The 15,632-nt window shown below is 39.9% G+C and overlaps 1 protein-coding gene across 1 annotated transcript in view; it reads right to left on the bottom strand.

The window, feature by feature from the left end:
- Positions 1-197: 197 nt before the first annotated feature.
- Positions 198-15,632, bottom strand: part of LOC134752927 (pyruvate dehydrogenase (acetyl-transferring) kinase, mitochondrial) — a 56,492-nt gene continuing 41,057 nt past the window's right edge. Inside the window, exons 4-9 of the mRNA XM_063688710.1 lie at positions 9,159-9,343; positions 7,489-7,686; positions 7,245-7,411; positions 6,623-6,737; positions 5,863-5,972; positions 198-4,440 (exon numbers count right to left, since the gene is read on the bottom strand). Coding sequence (XP_063544780.1) covers positions 4,273-4,440; positions 5,863-5,972; positions 6,623-6,737; positions 7,245-7,411; positions 7,489-7,686; positions 9,159-9,343 — 943 coding nt within the window. The 3' untranslated portion in view covers positions 198-4,272. The remainder of the gene's footprint in view (positions 4,441-5,862; positions 5,973-6,622; positions 6,738-7,244; positions 7,412-7,488; positions 7,687-9,158; positions 9,344-15,632) is intronic.

Here is a 15,632-nt window from a genome sequence, read left to right as displayed (position 1 = left end):
TTTTTTGATGGACACTTTTCATACATAGAGATTTGGCTCCTTTATATAGTCTCCATGAGTTTAAGGCACAGTATGTATAAATTACTCTATGGTTCACGATAGGTGCCAGTGCTGCACTCTGGCGGCAGAACATTGCAGTAATACCCCCTATTGAGAAATGATTAAACATAAGCAACGGAATAAAACAAATAAGTTAAAAAAGTGTCACATTTATTTCATTACAACATTCTCATACTTTACAACGAATCACGATCATTGTTCAAACCAAAATAAGCATAACGCGCTACATCGAAAATGGAAAAATCTAATTTTCTGCTCGCGGTTTATAAGTTAAAGTTTTTAAGACTAATACTTATAAACCAGTGGTTCTCAACCTTTTCATTTCAACTCGATCCTGTTACAGATGTGGTGTATAATTGTTTTCATCGTATTTTATCGGAAAGTCAGTCAGTCAACCTCAGTACTTTCATACCGAGACTGACTGAAATAGCAAGATATGTTCGTACGTTTCCGTGAAAATACGATGGAAAATAATTATGCACTACATCTGTACTTTATGAATAAATTTATGTTTATTTTAAGGTCTATTTTGGTTTGTACACAGCTATGAATCCTCTGCTGATTAATTACCAATACTTGTGCGAGCGAAATAACAAATGTACAATAAAATACACAAATGTACAAATACAAAAAAGCGGCGATCTTTTAAAAAAAACCGGTTACGTTTCCATATTAACCGGTATCAATGTTTTAACCGGTTAATATGAAATTACTAATATTATATTTTTTTGATTGTAGATTATTTTTACAACTCTTTATTAAATACCTACATTTGTTTTATTTAACATGTACATTTGTATTGCCAATTAGCTCGGACAAATCGACAGAAATAATTTAGTAACTACAAGATTACTCTTAACCTCGTAAGACCCACCATAGAAAGTTTTTTAATTTGAACCTTGTTCTATAAGTAAATTGGAACGAATTTCGTTTGTTTTTACAACGCAGTGAAACATAAGAAATGCTACTTTATTTGTTTCATGAAAGGTTCAAATTAGATTGCAATAGATATGTACATTTAGACTCACGAGGTTGAGCCAAAAATAGGTTTACAACAGATTGAGACTCTTTGGCAAAGTTTTTAGCATTTCAATTTTAAGTAATTTATCTACCACCAGTTTTTTAATAGCTATAAGCTTTTGTCTCAGCACTATGAGTTTGGCCGGTCAAAGTATTATAAAAATGGAGCTAAGTATATATGTTTTACCTATCAATCGGCCGAGTAATGTCAAATTCTCTTTTTTTATGGCCTGGACGTCCCTTTAAGCAAAATCTCAGAAAACAAAACTAGAGATACGTAAAATCCCATCTATACAAACCTTTGACAGTTGCCAAACTGTCCATTGTAACTAATAAAAATCATGAACTGACAAATTACAGATTAATGATATAGCGGCCGTTCTATAACTTTAGTATGAAGATTTTTTGTAAGTAAATTTTTATGCTTCTCTTAATAAAGGCATCAACATACCTTTAACTAATCAACATTTATACTTTGCCGTAACGTAAATAAAGTACAAAATGCTCCGTAACTTTCTAAAAGTGTCACCATGGAATTTATCTAATCATCTACCAATTTATTGATATATTTTTCTTAAAATTAATTATGTAATAGAGTAAATTTTATTTGGTTCCTACCTATTGAGTTGTTTCATAGTATTGAGCTTGAAATGTATCAAAAAAAACCATAGATAGTTAAATATTATCTACTAGAAGATATGTGATAAACAACGACTAACCTTCCGTATGAATAATTTAAAAATAGTAATAAATAACAAGTTAATTATATTTTTGTATTTAAACTTTAAATATAATTATACTGATAAACTTTTTAGCCTCCCGAATACCACAATATCATTCACATTGGATAATCGATACATTTTATATAATTTTCTTTAGTTTCATAGTCTAATTATCTCTCTCGTTTATCGCAAATTGGTCTCTTCCCTTTATAAGGTACATTTATGTCAAGAGCTTAGCAAGAATTATAGTGATTTTACTAAATGATAAACCAGTATAGTATACCTTGTCACCCTATATGGTCGTTCAGGCGTGCAATAGGGACATCGATACATACTAGGGAATGAATGCAAACCGGTTTTCAATTGAATGAAGATAAAAACCGGTTATCAACCGAAATTTTATACAAATAAAAACCGGTTTGCATTCCCTAGTACCTACATACGTGGCTGGATCATTTTTTTTCTCTTTGCTCTAAAACTGGGTCATTGTTGTTCTATTAGGTGTGCAGAAAATGATACGTTTCTGCAGTAGATAATTTTACCTTTCAAATAAGTTTTTTTTACTATAACCAATTAAAATTTGGTTTTAAATGGATTTGTTGTACAATTTCCATTCTGATATTCAACACCCCATCCCATAAATAACGATACTTTTACCTAAATTAAAAGTACCCTCAATATATAAGAACTTATGTCATGTTTTTTCTAACACATGTAATTACTTTCCTCGTATTCGAAATGAAAAGTAGAGTGTTTAACTCGGGTGAAAGGCATCATTTCAGCCTCGGACTAATGGCGCTCTCACTGGGTTCGAGTGCCAAGCTGCCTCGACAAAAATGAGTGCCTTTCATCCCTTGGTGAACAATCTACTATTGTTATCTGTTCCGTCAGCCAGGCGACCATAATAACATAGTTTGTTAGCAAAAATATACCACGTTCTATTAATATGCTAAGCAGATGTACTACGATGGAAAGGGCTTATAATCGCCCTAAAAATGTATGTTTGGTTATTTTAAATAGCATAAAATCAGTGTTTTAAAAGTGACCCAGGCGACCGTAGGCGGCCCATGTGCATAGCACTATCTCGCTCACACACCGGGCGTGCGTAATGTATCAGTGTGATAACCGCGTAAGATACAATCTCAACACTATGAAACACCTCACTCCATCAAAGCTCAGTCCATTTTTGGCCATTCTCCGAAAATAAAACTCATCCTTAACCGAATATCACATTTAAAATAACGAAAGAACTCTAGGGCCCCTTTTATTGGATATCAAATTGAGTATTTTCGTCATTTTACAACAGTTTTGAGACTTTTGAGTAGTTTACGTGTTATAAAATAATTACATATGTCTTTAACACGCAGTTTTACATCAAAGTGAGTTAATACAAAAACATTTATACAAAACGTGTATTAATTTATATATGTATATCTTATTGACATATTTCTTACTTATATTTTTTACTTGAACAAAAATAGTTGAAAAAACAGGGATCGGATACCGGTATTTTCTGAATGGGAACGAAACCGGTATTTTTTCTTTCACTGTTAATTATTTAATTTCTAATTGGGCAATCTAATAATACGAAGTCGTTACCTAAAAACACAATGGAGTATAAAATAATTCCAAATATATGGTTATTTCCACGTATTTGCAAAAAACCGGTTCCGATCCCCGGAAAAAAGTATGTATTAGGTTGTGAACTAACATCACTAACCAGATCTGTGTTACCAAATAAATTTTGTATCATATTATTGCTATTTTAATTGCATGAGTGGACTTGTAACATATGTACCCTTTGACCGCCAAATACGTCAACAGCTACAGCCCAATATTAACTAACCTTCTTGCATACCGACAAGGTTCATGATTGAGCGCCGCACACAATAGGCTTGGCGTTCAAAGGATTAATAACAAAATTTATATAGAGTAACCCACCTACTAAATTTCGGGCCCAGACTTTCGATATAAATAAAAACTTCTTCATACAACAGCGGTCGATCATCCAAAAGGCCGTGTATATACCGAGCCGGATCGCTTGAAGAATTGATTTCGAATTGTGAAGATCGATTAAAAACCCGTCCAGACGGGATGATCAAATTGACAATTTGATCAGAAAAAAAATCGGCATCAATCTCATGTAGCTCTCTGTACTCAATTTAATCACCAATAGATTTATGGTGACGCTCGAAATTAAATGATTACTCCATATTTACCCTCCTAAGGCCCAAGGTCCTACCTATTGTACCTCTTCAGTTCGATGAAATTTAAATCCTATTCAATCGGAACAGTCGCTTTTGCTGTTTCGTTCAATTTTCCAACAACGCAAAATCAACTCTATTTCCTACACTATAGGTTCAAAATTCAGTGGCAAATTTTACTTTTTTCATTTGTTTGTCTGGGCCTTAGGAGGTTATAACAAAGACGTAAAATCCACCGATGATCAGGCTTAGTAAGTACACTAATATTACGCAACACTGTGCGACAGAGGGGATACTTTTTCGCGGCTGCCCTTAGGAGCCCCCGCGGTCTGCAGGCTGCCGGACCAGTCGGCGAGCTGCGCGGAGGGCCGGTAGAACTTCGTTGAGGTCTTGTTGAAGATCGGGAGGAGCTCGTTCGCTTCGTTCGAGAGCGCCTGGATAAGACAAAAGCATAAAATAAAATGTGATAAGTTTACATCGTAAACCTCAAGATCATTTATTATTAATTATACAGGGTGGCTAAAAAATAAGTGCATTCCCGTTGCCAGGGAGGTTTTAGGATTATACTGAGCAACTTTTACTATGGGACCAACCACGAAATCGCGAAAAAAAATTACCCTCCCATAGGGTTAATTAATTTTAAGTTTCGTTGTACTTACTAACACTATATGGATCAAAATGATTCGAATTAAATAATTGAATTGAATTGAATTTTGTATGTCATAGTTTATCACGAATAAATACGATGATTTCTGATTAGGAAACGGACCAGCCAAAATGTATGAAACAGCCAAATTTTTTTTGGGCAAAAGGCAATCTTTTTTTTAAAAGCGATCTATTTTTTTTTAAATTGTCATCATTCGCTTGCCCTTGTCCCATTCACTTGGGGTCGGCGCAGCATGTCTTTTTCTTTCATACCTCTCTGTCACCCGTCATCTCATCATTCACTTGCGTTCGTTTCATATCATCTCTCACACAGTCAATCCACCTTTTCCTCGGTTTTCCTCTCCTCGTACCCCCCTCCCACCTCCCTCCACATTCATTCTCAATACCTTTCTCGCCACATGACTATCATCCCTCTGCATCATATGCCAGAACCACGCTAGGCGATTTGCCGTTACTTTTTTTGTTATGGGTGCAACTTTCAGGCTTCCTCTTATCAAAGATAGATATAACTTCGTAATAGATGGATACAGTCTAAGGAAAAAACGTGCCTCGAAAATCACGAAAATTTGATTCTCGATCAGATGGCGCCACTAACTTTGGCCTACTCTCGTATAGAGGGCGTTGACTGTTTCGTTTGTTATTTATAGTTTAAACGCATACCAGTGAAAGAACATGGGTCAAAATCATATAAAAATAATTAATGCAAATAAAAAAATCATTTATCCGTATTTAAATACATTTTAACGTATTTTTATAAATCTTCATTTTTAGTTTTAAAGTATGTCGATAGATGGCAGTGAATTTAAAGTGGTTACAAACTTTACTATGACAGTACCGCTCTATCTTATTATATCCTCAATGCTCTTATATACTCATTCCTTATCCTATCCATTCTCGTCACGCCACACATCCGCCAGCAGCAGTAACATTTTAAAAAATTGTAATACGACGACCGATCTGGCCTAGTGGGTAGTGACCCTGCCTGTGAAGCCGATGGTCCTGGGTTCGAATCCCGGTAAGGGCATTTATTTGTGTGATGAGCACAGATATTTGTTCCTATGTATTTAAGTATTTATATATTATATATATCGTTGTCTGAGTACCCATAACACAAGCCTCCTTGGGCTTACTGTGGGACTTAGTCAATCTGTGTAAGAATGTCCTATAATATTTATTTATTTATTTAATACCTTTAGGTAGATGACGGCGTCCGTGCCGTAACCTTCGCAGGACATGAGAGTCAAGTCCCCGTGAAAATACCGCGCGTACAGCCGTGATATAGGCAGCCCGTATCCGTAACCTGTGTAACAAACAATACATATTATTGGATATGTTTCTAAAATTACGTAACATGTATTTAAAACAATCCTTTAACTCAAACAAGGTTAGAATTATTCTGTAAGTAAATACTGTTTGCGAGTTGCGCGAACGTTGCGGTTTTTTTTTTTCAATAGTTAATATAGTGTCAAATGTATGGCCTCGGGGCCCTCGCTAGGGTACGGGCGGCCCTGTGACCGTTGTGACTTTTGCGAGGCGTCAGTTTTATCATGCGATACCAGATGTGTCATCTCAATGTTCTATACTCTGTATGTAGTTCAAGAAAGTACACATAAAAGTGAGAGCGCACTATTCGCCAACAAACTGTCTTCAGTTTGGCAAAAATATTGTATACCTAGTTCTAAGTGTTTTAAAAAAAAAAAACAAAAAAAAAACAAAAGGATATAGGAGAGGATCAAGCAGCCATAGAGTTGACTAAACGCCGATGATTGGGAAACGCTAGTGTCCACCCCACACCCCCTTAGCGCCACTTGCACCATACCACTAGCCCGAGGTTAACCCGTTAATCCAGTGTCAAATTGTAACCATGATAACTCCACCATTTTTAACCCCGGGTTAGTAAATGGTGCAAGTGGCCTTTAGTGGGTTTAGCAATCCTTAAATGTAACTCACCGGCCAGCGGTACGGTGTGAGAGTCCGACTTAGAAGGATGCGGCGCTGTGCTGTACATGTACTTGAATAGGAGATCCGACACGCTGCGGGGTATGCCACCGCCGAGATCTGACATCTGAAATAAAATAAAAACCGTTAAATAAGAATATATGTACCTTTAAAGAAGAGACGCTTTCCAGATCAGCGATCGGAACCGGTTTTTGGCAAAAACTTCGAAATAAATAACCAAATATTTCGAATTATTTTATGAACGACTCAGCTATGTTTTAAGGTAATGACTTCGCATTATTATTAGATTTCCCAATTAAAAATGAAAAATTACTAAGAACGAAAAAAACCGGTTTTGTTCCCATTCCCATACAAAAAATACCGGTATCCGATCCCTGTTCCAGATAGATTTTCGTACATTGACCCGTCTGTTGCTATCTCTATTGCACGCGCACAATTGTATACGTATGATTCTTGGTAGGTTTTGGGTGAAATAAATATCAAAGAGTAAGGGTATATTTTATGATTTTTGACTATCATAATATAATTGATTATTTTCAGACTCACGCCAATGTAGTTTTTCTTCTGTGGTCCTGCAAATTGTATAGCGTAATTTCGAAGGTCGATAACAAACCTTGACAGAAACATCTTCTTTCCCCGGCACAATGTTGACAGTGATAGGCGGCGGGCTGCTCTCGTGACTCTCCATGGTGGCCCTCATGGCATTCTTGAATAGCTCGAAAAGCATGTGGTAGAGATGGGAGGGCACGTATACTACGGGCATGGGGCGCTCACTGGGGACTAAAACAAAAAAAGTATTACCTATTTAAAGTGGAGTTCAATAGAAAAGACAAATAATGTAATCCAGTTGTACATACCTCCACATTGAAGAAGTACTAATTCCGGTGACGCCAGGTAGTATCTGTCGCAGAGGAACCTCGCGTTCTCGTACGCGTCCCGCACGACATCCACGACGTCGCACGCGGGATCGATGCACCCGATGTGTCGCCCCCCATTTCCGATGCCGTTCACCGACGCCTGTTTAGCGCCTACTGGTTGTTCGCCAAAGAGGATTGCTGGAAAGAGAAATTTCCTGTCATCGTTTGAAGTTACCTAAGTCTTAGGGTGAATGAAATATTTTCTTTATCAATAATACAAGTACTGTGTACATTTATTATGTAGTTGAGATGCAACGGTAATAATCTTTGAATTTCTCTCTTAGGGATACTCGAGCTTCCAGTTCGTAAATAGAACGTACAGCTCGCCTTTACAGCACATATATAGTCTAACCCCATTATTCATAAAACTTTACGGACCTGATTTAGTTAAATTATGTTTTATCCCTTTCTTGAAAATACATAAGTCAAAGTGACAGATAAAGACAAACGATTCATAGCTAATTCAGGCCAGTAACGATTATGAATAACACCATAAATGTCTGCCGCTTTGCCCCACAAAAGAATTCCATACGACATAACAATGTGGATGTAACTAAAGTATACCAGCCTAGCCGTCTCTACGTTTGTTAGCTGTTTGTATCACCTCACTGCATATGCTGCAGAACTAAGTTTGCCCCAATGAACCTCAGTACATAGAAGTAGAGAGAGCTTCTGGCAGCAAAATTATGTATAGCCCTATGTCTCTAATGCAAGATTATCCAAACTTCGGCCCGCGAACAAAACCAAATCAAAACATTTTAAATTGTAAATGTACTTACTGTGTTGGTTGATCAGCATCCTGATAGAGATGCGGCTCATATAGAACCGGTCGAGGAAGTATTGTATGGAGTGCTCCACCCCACAGTCTTCTTCATGTGATTCCTTCAGCTCTAGGACTCCTTGGGCCATGGTCTGATGGTACAACGAGTTAGAGAGGCGAGAGACAGAGTCATGTTAGACAGAGACCCGTGGTCTGATGGTACTCACTGTGTTGGTTGATCAGCATCCTGATAGAGATGCGGCTCATATAGAACCGGTCGAGGAAGTATTGTATGGAGTGCTCCACCCCACAGTCTACTTCATGTGATTCCTTCAGCTCTAGGACTCCTTGGGCCATGGTCTGATGGTACAACGAGTTAAGAGGGGCGAGAGACAGAGTCATGTTAGACAGAGACACGTGGTCCGATGGTACTCACTGTGTTGGTTGATCAGCATCCTGATAGAGATGCGGCTCATATAGAACCGGTAGAGGAAGTATTGTATGGAGTGCTCCACCCCACAGTCTACTTCATGTGATTCCTTCAGCTCTAGGACTCCTTGGGCCATGGTCTGATGGTACAACGAGTTAAAGAGGCGAGAGACAGAGTCATGTTAGACAGAGACACGTGGTCTGATGGTACTCACTGTGTTGGTTGATCAGCATCCTGATAGAGATGCGGCTCATATAGAACCGGTCGAGGAAGTATTGTATGGAGTGCTCCACCCCACAGTCTTCTTCATGTGATTCCTTCAGCTCTAGGACTCCTTGGGCCATGGTCTGATGGTACAACGAGTTAGAGAGGCGAGAGACAGTCATGTTAGACAGAGACACTTGGTCTGATGGTACTCACTGTGTTGGTTGATCAGCATCCTGATAGAGATGCGGCTCATATAGAACCGGTCGAGGAAGTATTGTATGGAGTGCTCTACCCCACAGTCTACTTCATGTGATTCCTTCAGTTCTAAAACTCCTTGGGCCATGGTTTGGACTACGTCCGCATGCCGGTTTCGGACGTGGACTAGTCTCTCGCAGAATCTAAAAATGGAAAGTATTTATTAGTAAGCGATTTCTTTAAGGATTATTCTGTGCGTTTCTTCAGTTTCCTGCCTCGCACAGCTAAGTGGAATGAACTGTCGCCCGCGGTATTGCCGGACCGATACGACCTTCAAACCTTCAAGAACAGAGCGTACTTCCACCTTAAAGGCCGATAACACACTTATAACACCACTATTATTGCCGGTTGTTTATAGCTGGGGAGCCGGCGATGCTAAATGTGTAGTTACTCAAGCTTCGTAGAGACCTATTGGAATTAGATGATAAGAAGAAAAAATGGTTATATAAAGTTGTTTTTTTTTTCAGCGAACAGGAAAGCGTCCACAATTTATTTTAAATTTCGGGGGGGTTGGTGGAGGGTTAAAAAAATCGTAAAGTAGACTGCGGATTTCGTCGTTTTGATCCAAGTTAATGTTTGAGCGTTATATGTATTGTTTCAAGTTTTTATTGATACCTCAAACAGCTCGGTTTAGATTAAAAAAAAAAGAAAACAAAATGGCGATTCTCAATAAAATCTCCATGTTTGCACGTTGAACCAGTTTTGTATCATTTTTTGAATCCAATAAATTGTGCCGGCCCACGAGGTCGGACATGGTCCAATCGAACCGGAATTTAATAAAATCAGTGAAAGTTCACCAAGATCACAATGGAAGTCGACTCTTTCATAAAGTTACAACAAAATACAGAAGAGAAGATAGACAAGGCCGCTTCTAACCTCAAAAAATCGCCCAAGGCGCGGATCACCAGTACATATTTAGAAACGAGGTTAGAACTGTTAGATGGCTACTGGAAATCGTTCGAGAACAACCATCAAGCTATTTTGTTACAATCCGAAGATCTCAACATTACTTATTTCACAAGTGAGAGTTATGACAGAGTAGAAGAAAAATACATCGAATATAAATGTCAATTAAAAGAGGCCTTGGACAAAATCAAACCCCAATCAAACTTGCCGACAATGTTAACACCCACAGTTCACTCACACAATAATCCGCAAAATGAATCCAATGTATCCAGTGCAGTGAAACTACCAAGAATTATTATCCCAGTGTTTTCCGGCAAGTATGCAGAGTGGCCTACTTTTCATGACTTATTCGAATCTGTGATCAATAACAACCAAAGTTTAGCACCTGTGCAAAAGCTCCATTATTTGAAAGGTCATCTGACAGGTGAGGCAGAGCAATTAATACGACACACACCCATAACTGATGCAAATTATGAACAATGTTGGACCTTATTAAAGAAAAGGTACAGCAACACTCGCTACATCTCATCATGCATACTCAACCGATTAACAAGTCAAAAGACCTTATCCGCAGCATCTTCTTATGGAATCAAACAAATATTAGATACAACAAATGAATGTTTAAGTGCTCTCACCAACATGAATATTGACATTTCAACCTGGGATCTCATTATTATCCACCTGATCATACAGAAGCTTGACCAGGAATCCCGGAAACTATGGGAACACAAGATCAGTGAGAATGCAGACACACTACCAACCTTTAGTGAATTTTCAACGTTCCTGGAATCCAGATTCAGAGCATTAGAGTTCCTAGAGCCAAGTAACAAGAGAGAAATAAAACCAAAAGAAACAGATCGATCTAAAGTGTTCAGCGTTACTACATCAGCACCATCAGTGTCCTGTCCATGCTGTGCAGAGGCTCACTTGTTGTATCAATGTAAGCGGTTTAGCCAGGACTCCGTACAACAACGGCGGGACTTTGTCAAAAATAAGGCGTTGTGCTTCAATTGCTTCGGAGTAAAGCATTCTGCAACACAGTGTAAGCGAGATACATCATGTAGGCGCTGCGGCCGTCGTCACCACTCCCTGCTGCATCTGGACAGCGAGCATCCACCTTCAGTGCAGCCAAGCCGAGTCAGTGAAGGGGAAAAGATCCACAGCAAACAGCGTGAAGGCAGCCATGAGAAGTCAGAGCAGAAGGAACCTGTACCTAGCAATATTGTGGCTCATGCGGCTGAAGGTTCTAGTATGCCCAATAGTGAGGTAATGTTAACTACGGCATTAGTTAAGGTAGAAAATAAGGGAATATGTCATACACTTAGGGCATTTCTTGACCAGGGTGCACAATTATCATTTGTGACTGAGCGTACTGTACAATTACTCAAGTTACACAAGATACCTGCAAATGGTAGGGTTGATCCTTCAGGACTGGGCGGGGAGAAAATCCCATTGCCAAAACCAATTAAACACAAGGTTCAATTCAAAATACAATCCACTTGTAGCTCTTTTAGTTGTGTCGTTCAGGCATATGTGGTAAGTCAGGCAACTAATTCCATTCCTTCACAGAAAGTTGAGATTCGTGATTGGCCAGAGTTGAGGGAGTTAAAGATGGCAGATCCAGGATATGACACTCCAGGCCATGTAGACATGTTGCTGGGTGCTGAGGTGTATGGACAGACCCTGACAGATGGTATTGTACGGAATCCGACGTCCACCCTGACAGCACAAAACACCGCGTTGGGCTGGATCCTGTCAGGGAAAACACAAGTGAGTAACCATTCTAATAGCTTTATAACTGCACATATTCTGGATAGCTCCATTAATGACACTCTCCGTAAATTCTGGGAAATTGAAACTGATCAGCCTCGCACCTTGTTGTCTAAGGAGGACCAAGCGTGTGAGGAGCATTATGCATCCACTACAACTAGGGACAGTACCGGTTGCTATGTTGTTAGTCTTCCGTTCCGTGATGAGGATCCATTATGTCAATATGGGGATTCACGGAAAGTGGCTTTAAGGAGATTTCTCTCATTGGAGAAAAAGATGAATAGCAATCCACTCCTAAAGCAGGAATATACCAAAGTGATTAATGAATATTTATCACTAAATCACATGGAACTTATCCAAGACCAGCGGGAAACTGTGAAACCGGGTTGTGTGTACATGCCTTACCATGCCGTGATTCGCAGTGACAAATCCACAACCAAGTTTCGCATGGTTTTCGACTGCTCTTCTAAGGGTGTCAACGGCAGGTCTTTAAATGATGATCTCATGGTTGGTCCACGACTACAACCTGAACTGCGTCATATCATCATGAAATGGCGTATTTATCCAATTTGCTTTATAGCGGATATTATAAAAATGTACAGGCAGGTTAAAGTCGTGGACAAACACACTGATTTCCAACGCCTGCTATGGCGTGAGAGTTCTGATGACATTGTAAAGGATTACAGGATGTTACGTGTAACTTTCGGGGTCTCATCAGCTCCTTATCTTGCAGTCAAAAGTTTACAGCAAGTAGCTAAAGATGATGGTAAAGATTATCCATTGGCTGCAGAAAGGGTGCTGACAGATTTCTATATGGATGATTTCATGAGTGGGTGTGAGACTGAGGATGAAGCTATACAAATCTATTCGGAAATGGTCAGTTTGCTAAGTAAAGCTGGGTTTGAATTACAAAAATGGGCAAGCAATAGCCAAGAATTGATGGAAACAATTTATCCACACCCGGTTACTAGCTCTGATAAAGTCATAAAACTAGATGACATGATCAAAATCCTGGGCTTGTCGTGGAATCATCAGACCGACTCATTTCACTACAAGGTTAACTTACCTTCACAGCCAACCCCCGTCACCAAACGAAACATCTTGTCTGACATATCACGTCTCTTTGATCCACTGGGATGGATTTCTCCAGTCATAATCCGAGCCAAGATATACATGCAAAAACTGTGGGTTTCAGGTCACTCGTGGGACCAGGAAGTAACTTCCGACTTGCTGACGGAGTGGAACGAGTTCCGGGAGCAGCTGCCGGCTCTCAACAGCTTCATCATGCGAAGATGGGTCGGTATCAGGCAAGACGCGAGTGATATCCAGCTACATGGCTACTGTGACGCCTCCAACGACGCTTACGCAGCAGTCGTATACCTTCGGGTGGTGGATCATGAAGGTAATGTCTCCGTTAATTTAGTCGCAGCCCGAACAAAGGTCAGTCCAATCCGTCAAATCTCCATACCCCGTCTTGAACTTTCCGGGGCAGTACTATTATCCAAACTGCTGGCAGAAGTATCCACTATCCTATCCATTCCAGTCAGTCGCTGTAGGGCGTGGACAGACTCAACTATAGTCCTAGCATGGCTTCAAGGCGAGCCAAACCGATGGACAACGTTTGTTGCCAATCGCGTCACTGAGATTCTATCCATACTAAACAATGATCAGTGGGCGCATGTAGAATCCACCAGTAACCCTGCAGACTGTGCAAGTCGAGGTATGTCACCCTCCGACTTCATCCAATTCGAGTTGTGGGTCCAGGGCCCAGCATGGCTACAAGACCCTAACTACCAGCATCCAACATCCGAGCCAGTATCCACTGAGCTGGAAGCCAAGCCCATGAAAGTACTCGTATGTACAGTTTTATCCCCTGATCAGCCACCCGAAGAGTTGAGTGTTTGGACTAAATACTCATCTTTAACAAAGACGGTAAGAGTAGTAGCTTACTGTCTCAGATTTTGTAAAAAACTGAAAGGAGAATCGTTTCCGTCCTATCTGACCGCAAGAGAGCTCGATAATGCCTTAAAGGTAGGTATCAAAGCAAGTCAATTCTCCGCATTCCCTAGGGAGTTAACTAACTTGAATAATTCTCATCCAATCCCTCGGAGAAGCATTATTTTATCATTGTGTCCCTTCATGGACGAGGATGGCATTATGAGAACTCGAGGTAGGATTGAGCATAGCGATCATTCTTATAATGTTAAGCATCCTATAATAATGCCTCATGACCATCACTTATCGAAGCTGATTGTGAGTGACGCTCACACAAGGACTCTCCACGGTGGTCCCCAACTTACTCTAAATTATGTGAGATCCAAGTTTTTAATTGTTAATGCCAAAAGCTTAATTAGGCATATTTTAAGTAAATGTGTGAGATGCATTAAGTACAAAGCCACCAAAACTCAACCCTTCATGGCTGATTTACCCAGTACCAGGGTTACTGTTGCTCGGGCGTTCCACCGCACAGGGTGCGACTATGCAGGCCCTATAAATATCAGAATATCCAAAGGTAGAGGTTGTAAAAGCTATAAAGGTTACATAGCACTGTTTGTATGTATGGTAACTCGTTGTATCCACCTGGAGGCAGTAAGTTCACTTACCACTGAAGGGTTTTTAGCAGCTTACAGACGGTTCGTTGCACGTCGGGGACCCTGTAAGGAGATCTGGAGCGACAACGGCTCCAACTTTGTCGGTGCATCCAAGGAACTGCGGGTCCTCTTCCAGCAGGGCGAGTCTTCTGTCATGAAAGAGGTCGCCGAGGCCTTAGCGAATGAAGGTACTGAGTGGCATTTTATTCCACCCCGGGCTCCTAATTTCGGCGGACTGTGGGAGGCAGGTGTCGCCTCTACTAAATACCATTTGAAACGAGTCCTAGATGGCATCACTCTCACGTTTGAGGAATTATCGACAGTTTTGGTTCAGGCTGAGGCTTGTCTAAACAGTAGGCCCATGTACCAGCTGCCGTCAAATGAAGTGGACACTAGTCCACTCACCCCGGGACACTTTCTAGTTGGCGAAGCTCTGGTAACCGCTCCAGATCGCAACTATGAAGATTCTCAGATCAGCCCCTTACATAGATGGCAGCTCACCCAGAAGCTCATGCAGCAGTTCTGGCGAAAATGGTCTCAGGAGTACCTAACAACGCTCTATCAGAGGTACAAGTGGACTAAGGTCACCCCGGAGCCACAGGTAGGCGACGTAGTGTTAGTCAAGGAGGATGATCTCCCGCCCTCGAAGTGGTTATACGGGTTAGTACAAGAAAAGCACCCTGGTCCAGACAATGTCACTAGAGTCGTTACTTTAAAATGTAAACATTCCAACCTAGTGAGACCTGTTTCCAAATTGATAGTGTTGCCTGTTGCTAACTAGTATTATTTTTTATGTAGTTATTGTTTTTCCTGTATAATTATCTTGCTACTAGTCAGAGCAAGATTAAGATGTTATTAATAATAATAAGTGTTAAGTTCAGTTTAGGTAACCAAAAGGTTCTGCAAAATTCAAATGATTTATACTGTTACCTACTGTATAACTTTAGGTAATTAATTAAGTTCCTACAAGGTTGTTAAGGAAGTTCCTATTAATACTTATAAATTCTACTAGTTACTATAAAAGTGTATTTATTCAAAATGACTGATAGAAAAGAGCGTACTTACTAGTTGTATCAGTATTGTAATAGGTATACTTATCTTGTACGTGTTTTTTAATTTTCATTTATGTTATGATGTGAAAAGGGGTTGTAACCCTGATGATTGA

Source organism: Cydia strobilella, chromosome 25, assembly GCF_947568885.1.
Source record: "Cydia strobilella chromosome 25, ilCydStro3.1, whole genome shotgun sequence".
Taxonomy (NCBI): Eukaryota; Metazoa; Arthropoda; class Insecta; order Lepidoptera; family Tortricidae; genus Cydia; species Cydia strobilella.
The sequence above is the reverse complement of the archived record's forward strand: the minus strand, read 5'-3'. Positions and strand labels throughout refer to the sequence as shown.